Here is a 20,104-nt window from a genome sequence, read left to right on the forward strand (position 1 = left end):
GATCTCTAATTTAACCTGTATATATCTTGTAAATACATAGTTGTTTGCTTGTTTTCTCTTTGCCTCCCTCCCTTTTAGATTTTGAGTTCCTTCTGGGGCAGGTGTTATTTTTACCTTTCTTTATATTCCAGCACTTACAACTCATTGAGCCTGACAATAGAACTTAATAAATACTTGTCAACTTGACTTGACTCTTTTGCTGAGGCTAGGAGGAGAGTGCAAAAAGTGTGTTGCTTTTAGAAATTATGTATATAATGAAATTATAACAAAACATTTTTTCAGTATGTGACAGAAGTGGAAGAAAATAGAATCAATGTAGAAATTCTGCGCATGGATGTAGAGGACAAGGATTTACCCAACACTCCTCATTCAAGAGCTAAATACATTATCTTAAAGGGAAATGAAAATGGACAATTCCAAATCACTACTGATCCTAATACAAATGCAGGCATCTTACATGTTGTCAAGGTAAATACATTGCAATGATAAGGATGAGTTTTTATCATCTCTGCTCTATATATAGATTGTAATTTCAAATTATTATGTCATAAATGTATGTGTATATCTATACATATATGTGTATACACACACATATATATGTGTATATATATATATACTTATGTAGTTAATTAATGATGACTTTTTTTTGATAACAAGAATTCTGCAGAATGGGCAGGTTTGGCTGGGTTGCCTTCTATGTAATTGAAGGGAATTTCCAACAGATCCATTTGAGTATTTGAATGTAATGAGTAGAATTTATAGTATTTTTGCTTTGGTTCTTTAATGAATCACTAAAACTCCTTAGCCTACTGGGCTTATGCTTTCTTAATGATTTGTGCCTTTTGCGTGAAACAAATGGAAGAAGCACTATAACGTGGAATGTGAGACTATTCAAACTGTAGTGTTCTATTACTTCATCAGCATTTCTGCTTGTGATTAAGAGCAGATTAAAAAAAGAAGACTGGTGCTTTTCAGCCAAACAGAAAAATTAACATTGGAAACATTTGCCTAAACCTCATAAGCTTCTGTTAGAAAGTCTACTGAAAGTGGCCAATTAGTTTCTAAAAATCTTAGCTGTTATTTTGAACACATCGTTGGATCTAGCTCTGTATTTTCCCTCCTTTTTTGTTCACTATGCCTAGATATTATAGCCTGATTAACAAATGGGCCTGCTATGTATATTGTTTTCCATTGACTAACAAGACACATTTGATTCAACAGCCACTGGATTATGAAGCTGCTCACCAAATTATTCTACAAGTTGGTGTAGTTAATGAAGCTGAGTTCTCTAAAGGGACAAGTTCCAGAGGCATTACAACTTGTACAACTTCTGTCATTGTCAATGTCAAAGATACTGATGAGGGACCTGAATGCCAGCCTCCTGTAACAGTTATATCATCTAAGGATGGTATGGTAGCTGGGAAAGAAATCCGTGGATACACAGCACGGGATCCAGAAACCCACAGTAATGAAGGCTTGATGTATGTAACTTTTTAATCATATTTGTTTTATTACTCCCATATTTAGTTGGGAATGTGGGAAAGGGGATGTGCATTTCCTATAATGATGAATTTTAGAATATATCATTTTCCCTCTCACATCTCCTAATTAGGTATCAGAAGCTAAAAGATGAAGATAATTGGTTTCAAATTAATGAAAAAACAGGGAACTTGGTAACCACTAAAGTCCTGGATAGAGAGTCACCATTTGTAAAAAATGACCAGTACAATGTCACAGTGCTTGCAGTAGATAAAGGTGAGTACCATATATGACAAATATAATATGTTGCAGAACTTCAGAGTTAGAAGAAATTATCTACTGTAACCTGTTCCTGAACAGAAATCCTTTCTATAACATCCCTGGAAGTAGATATCCAGCCTTCACTTGAAGACCAACTCTGATGAGGAGCCCACTATTTCCTATGGCAGCTGATTTCACTTTGGGGGCAGGTCTAATTTTCAGGAAGACTTTTCCCTATAGGGGAGTCTAAATGTGTCTCTTTGTAATCACTATCCAAATTCTACCCTCTGTAGTTGAATAGAACAATTTAACTCATAATGCGGGGCTATAGATGGAAAGAACATACACTGAATGTGAAATAAGGAGACTATTCTACAAATACTAGTACTGACACTTTGTACTTCTGCACCTCTGGAAGGACAGTTTATCTCTTTGAGTCTCAATTTCCTTATATTTAAAATTGGGATAATAACTCTGGTTCAACCAATATCATCCCTTTGTTGCAAGAAGAATATTTCCTAAATCTTAAAGCATTATAGAATTAGTGAGTTGTTATTATTCAACATGACCTTCTTTCTAGTATTTTTTTTTTTGGTGAGGCAATCGGGGTTAAGTGACTTGACTAGAGTCACATATTAGCAAATGTTAAGTGTCTGAGGCCACATTTGAACTCAAGTCACTGCTCTACCTAGCTGCCCTACCTTCTATTTGAAGGTAATTATCACATACTTCTTAAGGTTTCTCTTTTCTAAGCCATTTACCTCCAATTTCTTCAACTGGTCATTGTATAGCAAGGTCTCTAGTTCTTTTATCATTCTACACTCCTTCCTTTGGAAGATCATCAATGTTCTTCCTAAAATACTATTGGCTCAAACTGAACATAGTATCCCAACTGTGGTCTGATCAAAGTAGAGATGATCATATCTCCTAGACAGTATGACATGCTTAATGAAGCCTAAAATTGTTTTAGCTTTTTTTTTAGTTATCATGTCATACTGTGGACTCATATTGTACATATAGTCTATTAAAATCCCCAGGTTTTTTCATGCAAATAGTTATATGACTATGACTCAGTTTCTCTCTCTCTCTCTCTCTCTCTCTCTCTCTCTCTCTCTCTCTTTCTCTTTCTCCCACACACACACACATACACACTGAATTTTGCAAATTATCTTTTGAACCCAAATATAGGGGTTTATATTTATCCCTTTTAAAATTAGTCTTTTTCATTTGGCCCATTCTTTGTTCAAAGAAATACTTTTTGGATGCTAGTATTCAACAAGTTATCTTTGACTCACAACTTTGTGTAATATGCAAAATTTATAAATACACTATTAATGACTTAATCCAAGTTATTTATACAAATGTTGGGCAGCACAGGAACAAGGAGAGATTCCTGGGACTTCCCACCAAAGATTACCCTCCAATATATCATTTGATTGTTAATTAATCACTACTCTTTGGTCATTCAAACTAACTTCACTTAACTGAACTATCTTAATTTAGTCTACATCCTTCTATCTTGTCCTAAAGGTTAGAATAAAGAAATGCATTGCTGAAATCCAGGCAAATTATATCTAAAATATTCTCTTTACCCATATGCATCAAAATTTTTTAAGAAGCTGTGATTTTTCATTACTGCACTTTCTAAAGTCTCACAAACTATCCCCTTAATAACAAGTATGAGCATTTTCCCTTTTATTTTGAACCTTTTCCCCCCTAGGAATCAGGTTATGCTTATAAGCCTAGATAGTCTGAAGACTTCATGTTCTTTGCCTTTCTGTAAATCTTAGTCTCACCTTTCTACAGCCCTATAGCACCTCTCCAATTCTCCTTTATTTTCAAAGATCATGGAAAGTGGCTTGGTAAGAAACGTGTCTATTTTGAAGTGGTACATAAGCGTTAGCCACTGCTGCTGCTGCTGCTGCTGCTGCTACTGTTGCTGCTGCTACTACTACTACTACTACTACTACTACTACTACTATATGTCAATTATCTTAGTTCTCTGGGATGTACTCAGGTGGACGTGGTGATCCAACTTCATTATCTCCTTATTTTGTATTTTATGTTAAAATCATTTCTGTATTACCATTCAGACTAAAAATTAGACTCAGACTAAAAATTATTCTTCTTGTAAAACAGAAGTTGAATAACAGATACATAAGCCTATTTCTCTTTTATCATCCTTTGATGATATCCTTTATCATCATTTCCTCCACCTTGAGCATTGCACATGAGCATGGTATATACCTGAATCTTACCACTTTTTTGATCTTCTTCTTGACCCTCAAATGAAGAAAACAGCTCCTCTTGGTTATATTTAGCATTTGTTGCCTACATCAACTCACCCAGATCTAGTATAACAGTATAATTTTATAGGACTTCACTACTTTTTATATGTATTTTGATCATTGTCATTGTATACCATATATCTTAGACTTAAACTGTTGTGATCTGGAGCTTCTAAAGTGTGCCTACATTTTTTTTCTGGACAGGTGTCATTGAGGGGTGGATACAGGCTTGTTATGATTGCCTTTATAGAAGTTCTTATTGACTTAAAATAATCCTAGGTGTACTGTGACAAACTATAATTCTTCTATGACTCCTGAATCTTTTAAATAAGACAGGGAGGAAAAATCCCTGAACTTATTTATTTCGACAAATATTTTTAAGCACTTACTATGTACAAAAGCAGGGGCTGCCCTTGGGCATTCAGTCCCTTTTCTGGGGTACCTGTTTATATAATGAACTTGACTTTAAAAAGTAGGACATAATTTATGAATCCATGAGATACACTGATTTATCATTATACTATATGAGTATAATAACCACAAAATTAAATTTCAATATAGTTTAAAATATAATTTCTTCTGAAGTATTCAAAATTCTCACTTACATCTTTGAGTAATTTCACTGAATGAATTCCAATATAGTTTTAAAGACTATAGACAGTCTTAGACTATATATAGATATAACAGATGCAAATTTTCAACATCAATATTTTACTTTTGATTTTTCTGCAACTAAGTATATTTAGTCTACTTCATAATTTTTATCTCAAGCACATTCACACATACTTGTATTCATATTTGGTACTTTCATCATCTCACTAATATATATTCACACATAGAAAAGTATACCAAAAAGGGAGGACACAAAAATTCATAAGAAAGCTCAATATTAAAAGACTTAGGTTATGTTACCATGCAACTCATGATTAGTGTATTTGATAGGGTTTCTATATGAATTTCCATGAAAATATCCTCTTAAATCATCATTGCATCTAAGGGTTTCTCTATTTATTTATTACTTTTTCAAAAAAGTTTGGGGTTTTGAATTTTACTGATGACATTCATATTTTGTATCACCTCATCTCAAGTTAACATGGCACAACACACAAAATTATATTTTAAATAATGGCCAAATGTTGGATTATAATGAGTGGTGACTATAGCCACAATTGCTTTTTTTGGTCAAGTAATTTTTTTAACATGTCTCTCTTTCCATTGTTCAAATATGAGATCAAAATCACTTATCACTACTGTCATTTGTGCACTAAACATACATATTTAAGATATAGGACTACAGCACCAGTCCTGGAGTCAGGAGGACCTGAGTTCAAATCTGACCTCAGACACTTACTAGCTGTGTGACCCTGGGCAAGTCACTGAACCCCAATTACCTAAAAAAAAGTATAGGACATCTGTGTGAAACTTTTCATAATAAATGGGACATGATCTTGAAAAGAAGAATGATTTCATAAAATATGGGATGTAGAAGAAATCTCTTAACCCTTTAGTGGTCACTTGGATAAGTATTCCAATCCAAGCTTTTTTAAGTTGTTGCTATAAAGAAATTTTACAGGAATTTGGCATGAACTTCATAGTACTTTTCCTGGAAATGCTCCCTTACACAAAAATCACTGAATCAGTATCAGTCATGCCAGCTGTACCACTCACCAATAAGTTATCACATCTGAATGGACTATAATAATCACCCAGTGTCAAAATTCTGGACAGCTTGTCTAACCACTGATGGCTAAAGAGTGAATCCTCCCACTCATCCTTCTAGCTATTTGTAACATTGTGTGCCAAGCATTCCAGAAAAAAATGGTTTACACTTGATGGCTAATCTCACAATTTATTGTGTCTAAGATGTATGGCATTATCCAGAGGGTGAAGGTATCCTTAGATACTTGTCTTTGTCTAAGAGCAGTACTGTGTGATACACAACAAGTCAAAACAAAATCAAACAAAAAATGGACCCCTGAGGAGCCTGAGGAGCAGAAGTAAATGCAAGACAACTTTAGCGGAGAGTACACTAACAATTAGGGGAATTATGAGGTGGCCTTTGGGTTGAACCTCAAAGGAAGTAAAGATTCTAATAGGGAGAGGTGAGAGAGTGGTGTAATATAAGCAGAAGGAGCTCCCTTTGCAAAGGCACAGGTGAGGGGGATATTTTGCCAAGTTCAGGACCCAGCCAGAAAGAAAGGAAGGAGGAATTTAAAAGGTGCCTACTATGTGCCATGTACTGTACTAAGTACTTTATACATCCTTCATTTGATCCTCACAACTCTGGGATATATTACATACTCCATTTTACAGTTGAGTAAATTAAGGCAGAGACATTAAATGACTTGCCCAGAGTCAAACAGTTAGTAATTATCTGGCATTAGATTTGAACTCAGCAGGCCTTCCTGACCCCAAGACCAGCACTCTATCCACTGCACCACCTAACTGCCAATGGCAAGGTTTAGGGGGAAAGATCATGGTGTCTCTTTTGTATTTAGTGAGTTTGCTTTTCCCACAAAACATCCAGGTAGAGATGTCCATCAGGCCATTGCTATTGCAGGACTAGAGCTCAGGAGGGGAATTAGGGTTGGATAGTTACATTTGGAGATCATACACATATAGTAAATCTCAGATTTGGAAAGTAACTTAAAGGTCATCTAATTCAAACCCTATCTAGAGTTGGATAAGAACAAATAATTATATAAATGTAAATCTATTTGTACATTGTTTAAAAGTAAACATATTTAGCATTAGAATGGCTCTCCTAGTCCAATCAGAAGGCTTCCTCCTCTATCATCTAGTTATGTTTCCTTTGCAGTCTAGTTACATCTTCATATAGTCTATTTTTTTATTAACTTCTGTCAATACTTATATATTACTTTAAGATTTTCCAAAACCTTTTCGTTATCTTGTGAGGTAACATATAGTAGTTACATAACCTGTTACAAAACATTGACGCAGACTTATTTTTAAAGGAGTACTGGCCCTTTTTTTCTAAACACTTTAAAATATATTTGAACTAAAAATATTTTAAATAGGCATAGTGGTTTCCTACTATTTCATTAATTAAAGTCATGAAAAAAATAAGATTTGTTGTTTTGTTAAATATGAAATATTCTCTAAATATTTTCTCGTACAATTTTGGTTTTGAAATTCTATCAACCCGAACATGGATTATAGTCATAAAGAATTTAAGGCAATGGCTTTTATAATATATTCAAAATAATACCTGTATTATTACATATGTATATGATGAATAGATGGTTATTTTCCAAGCAAGGAAGAACAGTAAGTTAATCAATTGTACCTATTTTTGTTCAATTCCCAAAACTAAGGGTTAGTTTGTTAATTTATATTTTGATCACGAATGAATATGAAAAGGTTCATTCTCCATTGTTATATGTAAGTAATTTTATCAATGGTCATTGATCCAGTTCAACTCTGTTATCTTAATATATATTTGAAATATAAACAAAGAATATGTTCCTAGATATTAGATTTGGAGCAGTAAAGGAACTTAAGATGATTACGTCCCATCTCCTCATTTTAAATTTGTTGTAAATTTAACATTCAGTCATAGTAACAATAAAATATACTTAAATGGAGTAAATGTTGCATATTTAATGAAATGAGGAAAACAATTAAAAAGTAATTTTGAATTCACTTTGAGCTGTCATTAATTTTAGGGACTTTATGAGTAAGTTTTTTGCTCTTAGCACCAACAAAGACCTTTAAGATCAGTTGGTCTGTTCCCTGTTGAGTCAGTTGAGCCATCTTCTCCCCAAATTAAGTCCCAAAGAGATTAGGTGATTTTTGTGAAAGGTCATGGTGCTAATGAGTGTCAGAGGTTAATAATAATAACAACAATAATAATTATTATTACTTTTATAGTACCTGCTATAGAACCTACCTGGAACTGAGCCAGGCAACTTACGAATATTATCTCATTGGAGCCTTACAACAACTCTAGGAATATTATCCCCATTTTACAGTTGAGGAAATTGAGGCAAATAGCTAATAAATGTCTGAGGATAAAGTTGAACATAGGTCTTCCTGACTCTAGGCCTGGCGTTTTTTTTTTTTTCCCCACTGTGCCACCTCACTATTCCAATTGTAGATCTGTTAATTTAATATAATAATAATGAACTGAAACCGATCAGTTTTAATCCAAAAGTTATTATGCTTCTGTTTTAGTTGGCAGATCATGCACTGGGACTTTGGTAGTACGTCTGGAAGATGAAAATGATAATTCACCAATAATTAAGAAAAATGTGACAATTTGCCGTCATGGGGATGAAGTTGGCATGATAGAAGCTGTGGATCATGATGGACCAACGAATGGTCCGCCTTTTAAATTTACATTGGATAATCAGTCTAGTAAACTTTGGACAATACAAAAAAAGTCTGGTATGTTAAGATGTGAAATATTTCTACTTGTAATTCACTAAAATCTTTATCTTTTTTATTGTAATGAAAGTTGTTAGCATTAGTTTGTAACAATCTCAGATATTATGAAAGGATAAACAGGTGTTATTTACAAAGCACTGTCTATACTTTCCTACTCTGCAAATCCTTTAATGAATAAACCTTTTAAGAACAAAAAATGTTCATGTTCATATAGGAATATGTAGTTTGTTTTGCTAATGTTTAAACACCAACACCAGATAGAGATTGAGCTGTTCTCTAAAAGTTAAGGAAGAATGTTATTTCTTTTATCCTCAAAATAGTACCAAATAAAAATACCCACCTGACTTTTCTTTTTACCTAAGAACTTCTATCAAAATACATAACTTGGTTAGGAACTTGCATTGAAAGGTCTTGTTAATATTAGATTAATGCTTCTCTTCTCCCAGATACATCTGCCTTAATTCATCCAAAGGAAGGTCTCAAGAGTGATTTTTATTCAGTGTTCCTTAGAGTAGAAGATCGACATGGCCTTGGTCAAGTATCTCATTTAAAAGTCAAATTGTGTGATTGTACTTTACCGAGTGATTGTAAGATGATACCTGGTCGGTTGAGAGAGGTATCACCTTCAAATATACATCTTGGAAAATGGGCTATCCTTGCAATGGTGCTGGGTTCTGCACTGCTACTATGTAAGTATAATTATTAGTCTTGTCTTTCCTCAAATTAAATTAAATGTGGGTTTTTTTGTGATCATCAATACCTTTTCATAATAGCATCCAGTGTATGAACTTATATAGAAATAGAATTACAGGCCTAGATAAGGACTTAGATTTCATGCTGTCCAATTCTCTCATTTTATTGATGAGTTTGATGAGGAAAATTGGGGTTGGGCAATACCTACTCGAGGGAGGTGGTTGGAGAATGACTTAATTTAAAGCTACCATTATTCTTTTCTTAGTCTGAGATACCAGACAGCTCTGACAGTCTTGTTTGAGGATTATCTGTATCCCACACTACCAAAAAAGAAGTGCACCTCATTTTGTAATTCCCTGAAATGTTCCTGTAAGTCACAAAGACCACCTCCTGACCATGGCCTTAGGATTGCTCATTGTGCTCCTTAAGGGAAAAAAAAACAGTGTGATACATTCCTGAGTATGCTACTTGAACCTATGTTCAACTATCCATAGCAGGAGCTGTATTCCTCTTTAGAATTATGGCTATTCAGATATGAACTAGTAATTTTCTTAAAATAAAATTAAATGCAAGAGTCTATGCTGTGGCTCATTACTCTGCTATGGGATCATAAGATCGTAGATTTAAATCTAGAAGAGATCTTAGAGGTGATCTAGTCTAATCCTCCCTTTATATATCAGGAAATTGAGGCCCAGAGGGATTGTCACTTGCTTAGAGTTACACAGGAAATAGGTAATAGACTTGAACCCAGGTCTTCTGACTCCAAATCCAGTTCGCTTTCCTTTGCTCCATGCTGACTCTGCCTTGAATCTTTCCTATTTAAATATTTAAACTTCCAACATCTAACAGGTACTCCATCAGCCACTCCAATTTGCCTGTCCCTAGAGCTACCCCATTAGCCAAATGCATCTTGCTTGACTCTAGAGCCTACCTGAGGCTCTTAACATGCCTTTAGCCTAATTAGGGAACACACATAAACTAATAGACAATAACTTCCGGTTGCCCACTATTGTCATGTAACTTACTGCCTCTGGGTACCTTGGTGGCTCACTCAGGTTATTAGCAATTGTAAATAAAGCTTAATGAAATAAATTAAATTTATGCACCTTGAAAAATATAGATATCTTATCATGTGGCCAATTTGAAAATATAGAAACTTCTGCTTTAAATAGTGTCACTCCAAATGGGTAGAAGTCAGACACCTTGAAGTAAAGCTACTGTTCTGGAAATCATTTCAAGATTTAAGCAATAAAATAATGAAATTATAAGTGTTAGCTTCTTCATCTTGAGAGGATGCTACGTGGCTACAGGACAGGGCTTCAAATTGTCCTTCAGTGAGCCTCATTCTCCATCATGCCATTTCATTTCTTGTGTGTAGTGGAGTATAATTGATGGATGGTAGACAGGGAGGTGGGAAAGTAGAAAAGAAATAGAAAGTAGTTCCTCCAAGGAGTTTTATCGTGTAGTTGGATGTTCAGATCATGTCTATATTTGCTTTTTAAAAATTGTTCTGTTTCTTAATCATTATGTTATGAACTTATGATTTGTTTTGGAGGCAGTAGCATGGAGTAGTGGAGAGGATCCTGGACTTGGAACTAGGAAGACTTGAGTTTAAAGGCATCCTCCAACACTAACTAGCTGTGTAATCCTGGCAAGTCACTTAATTGATTTCTCTAGGCCCCAATTTTCTCATTTATAAAATGGGGATAACTTGTAGTACCAACTTCATAGGGTTCTCATAAGGTAGAGTTGGTATACAATATCAAAAACACTTTACAAATTTTAAAGCACAATATAAAGTCAGCTATTATTATTTAAACTACAGACAGCTTAATCTCAAAATTGATTTGATGTAATGAATACCTTCAAAGCCTAGAATTGTATACATTTCTCTATATAGTTCTTAGACCAAAAAAGTGAAATCATCTCTCCAAGGCTTTTGGAGCATGTAATTTTTTTTGATTAATTTTATTTCTAAATACTTGCAGCTGGCTAAGAACTTGGAGAGATGGGAAGGAGTTAAGGGTACAATAGGAAGTAAGAGATGAGGAGACCAGGATGATGAAGGAAATGGTGGAGATAGTCCTTCTACCCCAAATGCTCCCAAAGGGGCACATGTGATAATGAAGGTGGGGTGGATTTGAGGTTAAAGGACGTGGAATCCGATGTCATCTCTTCTTACTATCACTTATGTGACCTTTGGTGGGTCTTGGTCTTCCTCTCAAAAGAGAATTGCAAAGAAGAGATGGTATCAATTTTTGAAAATAACTCAAGAGCTGGAAACAGTCTCATTCTTTGAAAGATCTGTGATATAATTAGTGTGGGTACTTCTAACAATACCAATCACAACTCCTCTATTCCTTTTTCTGTGTGATTTTTCCTCCTTTGTTTTCCCATAAATCTCCCACAGTGGAAGCTATGTACTGAATGTCTTACTATTGTTCTTTTAACTTCGTGGCATAAAATTATGGCCTTTAAGCTGTCCATAAAACAGAACTTGGGCATAGAAGCCAACATTTCTCTTGTTTCTTGACCCCAGTGCTTATTAGTCACTTTTGTCATGTATCATGTCAAGGATCTAGTTGGATGCATTGCCAATGAACAATATTAATGAATCCATGATCTAATTCTATATTTTTATTTAGCTTTCTAATGATATTTTGGTTATGTGACAGAGTTATTTTTACCTACATATAGAAATTAAAATACATGAATTAATTTATTAATATCTTTTTATAAAGTTCATGACTGTCTTTCCCAATGTGTCTACATCAATAGGTGGTGGTATTTTTTAAGTTCTAAGAAGTAGCAAAGTTCTTGAGAAGAATTCACAGTTCTACCAATAAGATAAGAATCTTGAGGGTATCCCCAGAAAAAGGCCATCCAATAAAAATTTAGACAAATAGGAGGTTTAACTAAAGTACTTTGTTTTAGGTGTCCTGTTTACATGTTTCTGTGTTACCACTAAGAAGACAGTACAAAAATGTTTCCCAGAAGATATAGCTCAACAGAATTTAATTGTATCAAACACAGAAGCCCCAGGAGAAGAAGTGATGGTAAACATTTTATATCTTTTTTTAGGGGGGTTGTTTTTGATTGTATGATAAATTTCAAGGTGGCATTGAATGATCTCCTTTAATTGTTTACATTTTTTTTATTATTTTATAGATTAAGCAAACATGGTGCTTGGTTCAATTCTTCAAAAACATAGGGCATTAAGAGAAAATTATTGGGCTTCCCTCTGCCCCACTTCCACATAGCTGTAATTGAAGTAAATGGTTAGTGAAAGAGTGTGGCTTTAACTGAATGACAGTGTAGATTAATGAAAAGAGTTCTGGACATGAAATCATGAAAGACTTAGGTCCTAATCCTGACTCGTGCAGATATGGGCTAGTCACTTAATTGCTTTGTGTTTCAAAGAGGGTTTCTCATTTCATTTGTAAAACAAAAATAATATGTAGTATCTACCTTACAGGGTTATTGCAAGGCTCAAACGGGATTCTAAATATAAAATGCTTTGTAAAATTTAAGACATGATATAAACATGTATTATTACATATATAACCTCTGTATATCTATCTATATAAAGTTGTATATATATTCATATGTGTACATGTGTGTACGTATATGTGTAATATATGATTTATAATTTTACATATGATTTATATACATGCATACACAGGTACATATATATGCCAACCCTTGCTTAATAATTATTATGCAAAGGAGAAGTTATTTGAATAATCTAAAAGAACATATAATCAAATTTTCATTTAGCTTGAAATATATATATATGTATGGGTTTATATGTTTTATTTTGGACAACATATTATATGTGGACAACATATTAATATGGACAACAAAATTATATGGACAACATATAATATCCAAGCTGAATCACCAAAAAACCCATGAGGAGAAAGTATCCAGGAAATGGGATGGTCAAAGATGTGAAATGCTATGGAAAGGTCAAGAGTAGTAGTGAGTAGTGAGAAAAGACGAATAATTTAGAAAATGATATTATTGATACACTTGGAAAGAGAAGTTTTAATCAAATAATAAGATCAGACTCCAGGTTGTGAAAAGATGAAAAGCGTGTGAGATGTGGGGAAGTCGTGGCAATGACTGTTGATAATTTTTTAAATAGTTTGACTGTGATAGAGAATAGGATGATAGCTTAAGGGAATTGTAGAGTCAAATGAAATGGTCCCCCCCTCCCCAGGGTCTGGCCATGCTTATAGACAGCATGGAAAGAGCCAAAGGATAAAGAGAGATTTAAGATTGGAGAAGGAAAGGAATGATTGAAGAGGTCATGCTTGTGAAGAAAAGAAAAGTACATTAATCTGTAACTTTGAGTTTTAGCGGGTTGCCAAGGGCACTGAGAAGGTAAGTGACTTTCTACCAGGATGGTAGATAACAAAGATGTATCAGAGACAGGACTAGAACTCAGTTCTTTTAGATTACAAGGTCAGCCTTCTATCCACCATCTCTAGTTATAAAACTATTCAGATGAATAAACCACGTGAGATTTAGAGGTATTAACACACTGAAATTTACCTAACAGCTGGACTATTGCAATAGCTTCCTAACAATTTTCTAGACTCTCCCAAAGTGAAATACACCCTACATGTACCTGCCAGATTAATTTTCTTCCAAGGATCATTTATTAGGACTAGAAGGCTACTTAGAGGTCAGATGGTTACTATATTTTCAGTAAAGTAGAAGCCTAGGCTATAGGCTATTACTCTGGGAAAGGATGTAGTGAAATTGAGGATTTGAAGATAGAAGAACAATTTTGGAACAGTCACTGCGGAGAATTGAGATAAGAAATCAGTAAGTAGAATAGGAGTTGCTGAGCAGCAATGAAGTCTCCCTTAATGTAAGGCAGTATAAATTTGTAGTTGTTTCAGTCATTTTGATTTCTTAATCTGCAACAAAGCTTGCTAGGGCAGGAAATGGAGAGAAAGAGCAGCAAAATGTGGATTGCCCAGAGCTATAATTAGCAAGTTATTCGTGTTTTGGGGGGGGGGGGGTTGGGCAATGGGGTTAAATGATTTGCCCAGGGTCACACAGCTATTAAGTGTCAAGTGTCTGAGGCCGGATTATGAACGCAGGTCCTCCTGACTCCAAGGCCAGGGCTCTATTCACTGCACCACCTTCAGCTGCCCCAGAAAGTCATTTAGAATGGAAGCTTAAGTAATCACCTAAAGTACTTAGGCTTGTTTAGCCAGAGAAGAGAAGGTTAAAGTAAAAGTGATAGTTTTCTTCAATTACTTTCAGGCTGTTATGTAAGAGAGGGACTAGATTTGCTTTGTTTCGCCAACCCAGAGGGCAGAACCTGGAGAAATGAATAGAAATCACAAAAAAAAAATAAAATAAAAAAGAAGTTAGGCTTGAAGTTAGGCTTCTTAATAATTAGAACTATACAAAAGTCCAGTGGAAGGAAGGAAATGGTTGTTTGTACCTCACAAAGACCTTAAAGTAGAGGCTGAGTGACTAGAATAAATAGCTACTGAGATCCTTTCCATCTCTGAACTGATGTAATTCTGAGTCCATAGGATTCTATTTTTATTGAGCAACAACAGTTTGCCTTCTTTCATGTTATAGTATTTGTTTAAAGTATTTTGGTTCTTTTTTGAGGTTTTACTTGTTCTTGCTTTTATATTTGTGGTCCTTTTTTTTATTAATCTGCATGTGTACTTGACTTTTATTGAGGCATGGTCTCTTAAAAATTATGTTGTTTAAGTCTTTTTCTTATATTTTCCTTTCACTTACTCTTTGATCCTCTCCTTCCACTGTTGTACAGGCTGGGCTCCTGAAAAAAAAAAAAACAACTAGTTTCTTTACATTGGGGAATATGGGGTTATCTGCTGGGGTCCCTGCCATGAGCAACCTCATGGAAGAGAGGACTGGCCTCATGTGGTTTTCCAGTCCTTTTTTCATTAAGGTTAATACTACTCGTCTCTAGCCTATAGCACTGAGTACTGTCAATACATGTTATTCCTTCATTCCCCGGTCTTCCTTTGCCTTACATGGCTGGGCAGAATCAATGTCTATTGCTTCTTGTGGGATGGGGCAAGGATGGGGGAAATATTTTAGGCATACATAACATAGTCATGGGAGATTCTTACATCCAGGTCCCCAGTAACTAACCTAAGAGGTGTCTTGTGTTCATTGTAGTATGTTAGTGGATTTCTTTGAGAGAGTGTAGCACTGAGTGAAAGCTTTTATGTTAAAATTTGCTGGTGTTAATTAATTAATTTTCTTTTCTTTTTTTTTTTTTTAACCTTGTGTGGGAGTAGAGTTTTCTGTCTTTTTGTCTTATGGAATGGGCTGTGATTACTATATTGTGTGCCACCTAATTACTTTATTTTGAGATTTTACATTGAAAACATTATGTAAAACTTCCATTCTACCTTCTTGCTGGTCATGTGATCCAGCATTTTTTTTTAGGAATAATAATTTAACTTTCAGTAAACATCTTTGCCTTTTATAGCCATGTGAAATCCTTTAAATCTATGGAAATAGTAATAAAATGCCAAGTTGTTTTTTTACTGTGCAATTCAGGCCTTTTTTGTTCACAGATATTCATCACATTTGACATTTTAGAGAGACCTCTCTTAACTGTTTTCATTTCACATTAGGATTTTAAACAAAAACCTAAGACAGTAACTTCTGAATCTCATGGTTTTACATTGTTGGATATGAAATATCAAATGAAAATATGTGAAAGGAATAAAAACAATTAACTCATTTTATATTCTTTTAAAATTTATCTTTAGGAAGCAAATATTAGACTCCCCACACAGACTACAAACATTTGTGAGCCAGTTATCTGCTCTGGGACACTTGGTGGACAGGGAACCAAAACTGGTGGACAACAAAGTTTTGAAATGGTCAAAGGTTACACCTTGGAATCAACCAAAAGTGGAGGACATCAGACATTGGAATCATATAAAGGATCAGGACAGGGACTGGTGGATACTGGAAGATATGCATATACTGATTGGCATAGTTTTACACAACCTCGCCTTGGTGAAGTAAGCTCCTATCATTCCAAGTTCACATTTTGTGTGTGTATGTGTGTGTGTTTTATGCCATAGTGTGATCATCCATATGACAAACTTCAGTGAATTTGATGCTGCTGGTCATCCTGTTACTTTCAATAGCATTTTGCCACAGTTTCATCTGATTTTACAGCTCATAACTTATGGTTTCCTTGACTTATCTTCAACAAATTCTCTTGGCATTACCTTTTAAATTGGTATTAGACAAAGGTAACCAGTGTAACTATGTGCAGTCATATGTTTTAGTGAGGAATAAACAATTGACATCTTTCTTGCTTTAATACTATTGATAACATGAAATTAAATAAGGTTTATATAGTGATGAGCATATCATAATTGTAAATATGTTTGTTGTATTTAGAATAAGCACATAGCTTACAACTATAATATAGGTGGCTATCAACTGCATTCAGGGATAGATGGGGAACTCAGAACAACATTTGGCATCAGATAATACTATCAGCCAGATGGTTAATGACAAGATTATTTTGATTCTTCACTTTGTTTTGACTAATGTATAGATTTGTCACTGATTGTAAACATTATCCAGTTTAAAGCATTCAAATATTATAGTTCTGTAGCTCTATGTAAACATCACAGACCACAAAATTTGCCCTGAATATGTGAAGCACTTAGTTAGCAGACAAATAAAAACCTCAAATATTTGTGGGTTCAATTGGAAAAATGCAAGCTAGCTTTCTAATAGATGTATAATTCAATTTATACCTTTGTAAATCATTAGAAACATTTATTTGCTAAATATTTATTTTAAGTATGAATATAATTTAGACCAATCATGTGCATTTTTTATATGTAGGAATCCATTAGAGGACACACTCTGATTAAAAATTAAACAATAAAAGGTAAATCAAAGAAATTATTTTTATGTGAATATGTTTAGGTGTTTTTTAAGAAATAATAATAAAATGTGTTTTCTTCATCTACAGAAGGTGTATCACTGTGGACAGGATGAAGAGCATAAGTATTCTAAAGACTATGTCCTTCCATATGACTATGAAGGAAAAGGATCTCTAGCTGGCTCTGTAGGCTGTTGCAGTGATCGGCAGGATGAAGAGGGACTTGAGTTTTTAGATCATCTGGAACCCAAATTTAGAACATTAGCAAAGACATGCATAAAGAAATAAAGTGTGAGGCAGTGGGGTGTTGTGAAAAGAGAACACAATTTGGAGTCAAATGACTGGATTCAAAGCCTGATTGTTACTTACTAGCCCATTCTATCTTTAGGAGGTCAGTGAAATCAAATGTCTGTAAAGTGCTTTGTAAATACTAATGCAACAAGTAAGTGTGAGCTAATAGTAGTATTACTAAGCAATAACGTCTCTGGGCCTCAGTTTCCTCATTTGCAAAACGAGTATTTGGAGTTGATCCTTTCCAACTCTGCATCGTATGATACTAGTTGACAATTATAAATAACTCTTTATGAGTTTTTCACAGGGATTGTAAATTGCAATTTTTTTGTCAGAATTCTCTCTCTCTCTCTCTCTCTCTCTTCATATCTATCTATCTATATCTATATAGAAATCTCTCTGTCTCTGTCTCTCCCTCATCTTTCTCCCTCATTACAAAAGGTAAATTCCATCAAGGTTTGACTCAGTTTTCATTTTAAAAGGTTTTCAATTATTCCATTTTTTCACTTAACACAACACATTGTCTTCCTTTCCTATGCTTTAATATAGAACAAGCAAGTGAGATCCACTTGGAATATTTTATGCAATCTTGTACGTTATGTATCTTTTCTATGAATAGAGATACCTGGGGAATGAATAGATTGTCAAGGGTAATGAAATATAAGATTTTAAGCTTGTTTGATTATGAGTGAGTCCTTTCACTCTCATTTAATTAATAGAAATGTAAGAATTTTAATATCCAAGAAAGAAGAGAGAAATATTGGAGCTGTCCTGGGAACAGGAAGGTCTGGATTCAAGTTTCACCCTGTTACATACTGGCTGGTAGATCCTTACCTTCTCAGTGCCCTAGGCAGCTCTCTAAAGACTATATATTGTAGAGAAGGTACACATAGATGCACAGTGGAGGGAGTTTCCTCTCCAGAGAGTTCTTTATACCAATGAAATCACAGGTCCTATCCCTTACCTAGTAATTGCCAATATTCCTTTGTGGATTCTTTGGCTTTACAATCAAAGGTCCGCTTCAAGCATCTTATCCCACAGAGCTGAGCTTGCCTGAAATAAGTGTAATTCTCCTTCATATATATGTTCAAAACTCTGAATTTTTGTCATTAGAATATGGCATGGGTAATTTATTATATCTCTGTTTACAAGGCATTGTGTAAATGCAAAACAAGATAAGAAAAGAACATTGGGATTATTGAATTTTCCTCACTACAGTCAGAGAAATGAAAATAAAACCAGTTTTGAAGTTTTTTTCAGGAAATGAAAAAAAATAAAACTGATGTATATACATAAAATAATTCAAGTGATTTTTTTTAGTTTTAAACTTCTCAATTATACATCAGTCCAGAAAAGAGCAGAGATATTTTTTAACAAATATTTGTTAAGAGATTGTATTATTAGACTTGAAATATCTATGGATAAAAATTGCAAATGTCATGGAGATAGTTTTCTGTCTAGAAAAAAAGATTTCTCTTTGTCAATTAATTGGTTAGCTAGTGAATAGGGTGCCTGGTTGGGCTTTTTGTTTCTGTTGTCTCATTTTCTCCTCAGTGGCAATTTCCAGTCTGTGTGTTCCTTAAAATAAAAGTGTTGGAGCAAAAGAGATATGATAAATGACACAACTAAAACTGACTTGTTACACTGAAGACATTTCCAATGCACTTCTGTACCTAATTTGCACTGTAACTCCCAAGAAAGATGGTAGTACTGGTAGGAATGTGATAAGGATTAATTAACAACATGAAAAGCTATTTGCATGCAGTTTTGTGGAGAAAGTTTTCTGAATATAGAGAAAAAGGTAACTGCTGCACCATTAATTTATTCCTAGCTTTATTTTCTATACTACACTGTTCTCAAAGCTGTTTTAGGGAAGAAACAAGAGTGGAAGTGTGTGTCCAAACATCATTGCATAAAAGACCAATGATTTTGGTGGGGTGGGAGCTCCCTCCACCAAGGCAGATCACAGCTCAGCTTTAACTCATTGTCATGGAGGGTCATAGAGGTTACATATCTTCTGCTGACAATAAATGACAGAAATCAGAGTTGAACTCAGGTCTTCCTGACTTCAAATCAAGCACATTATCCACTACGGCTTATTTACTTTCATGTATGTGAACATAAAATTTTATGTTTCGAAGATGTATTTCTGCTTCAACTAAGAGAAGCCATTGTTAAAATTCAGGGGGAAAATTTTGCAGAAGTCTGGGAGACAAAGGAGTTCTAAGATGATTTTCGCTGTTTTAAAAAACACTTGGATATCATTAGTTTTTACCTCTCAGAAATACCAATTTATATTCTGTGTTAAAACTAATGTGATTCTGAAGACAATGCCATGACTGAAATGATAATGTGTGTATGACAGAAGTTGCAGAATTTAAAATGTCCTACAAATTCATAAGCTAATACTTGTTATTACAATTGTTAATACAATTATTTTCTGTACTTTTAGTGTTTCAATCCTTAAAAACAGATCTCTAATGGAACAAATAGCCAGTGGTAGGGTGAGAAAGAACTGTATTTTGCAATAAATTTACTTTTTTTTCTGCTTTTCTTTGTAGCTTTTATTTCCTATACATATATTAACATGATGTGGTTTTGGTATATGTAGGCATCAATTCTCTTAATCAATAAGAATTACAATTTCAGATTACTTACAGCTTTTCACAGATACAAGCCCCATTATAACATCAATGACAGTGGTTGCATATTGTTCAAAAGGCAAAACATAGTCAATGATTCTTTTAAATTGGGAGGTTAC

General features: G+C 34.3%; 1 protein-coding gene across 2 annotated transcripts in view; it reads left to right on the forward strand.

The window, feature by feature from the left end:
• Positions 1 to 19,892, forward strand: part of LOC114031860 (desmocollin-1-like) — a 48,555-nt gene extending 28,663 nt beyond the window's left edge. Inside the window, exons 9-17 of one of the 2 annotated variants that reach the window (XM_027847036.1) lie at positions 283 to 468; positions 1,222 to 1,481; positions 1,613 to 1,755; positions 8,223 to 8,435; positions 8,882 to 9,124; positions 12,063 to 12,184; positions 15,911 to 16,168; positions 17,013 to 17,058; positions 17,143 to 17,234. In XM_027847036.1, coding sequence (XP_027702837.1) covers positions 283 to 468; positions 1,222 to 1,481; positions 1,613 to 1,755; positions 8,223 to 8,435; positions 8,882 to 9,124; positions 12,063 to 12,184; positions 15,911 to 16,168; positions 17,013 to 17,048 — 1,461 coding nt within the window. In that variant the 3' untranslated portion in view covers positions 17,049 to 17,058; positions 17,143 to 17,234. Of the gene's footprint in view, positions 1 to 282; positions 469 to 1,221; positions 1,482 to 1,612; positions 1,756 to 8,222; positions 8,436 to 8,881; positions 9,125 to 12,062; positions 12,185 to 15,910; positions 16,169 to 17,012; positions 17,059 to 17,142 lie in introns of both variants that reach the window. The other variant, XM_027847035.1, reaches the window with a different exon arrangement.
• The last annotated feature ends 212 nt before the right edge of the window (positions 19,893 to 20,104 follow it).

This window comes from Vombatus ursinus, unplaced genomic scaffold (assembly GCF_900497805.2).
Source record: "Vombatus ursinus unplaced genomic scaffold, bare-nosed wombat genome assembly UNPS02015255.1, whole genome shotgun sequence".
In the NCBI taxonomy this organism is placed as follows: Eukaryota; Metazoa; Chordata; class Mammalia; order Diprotodontia; family Vombatidae; genus Vombatus; species Vombatus ursinus.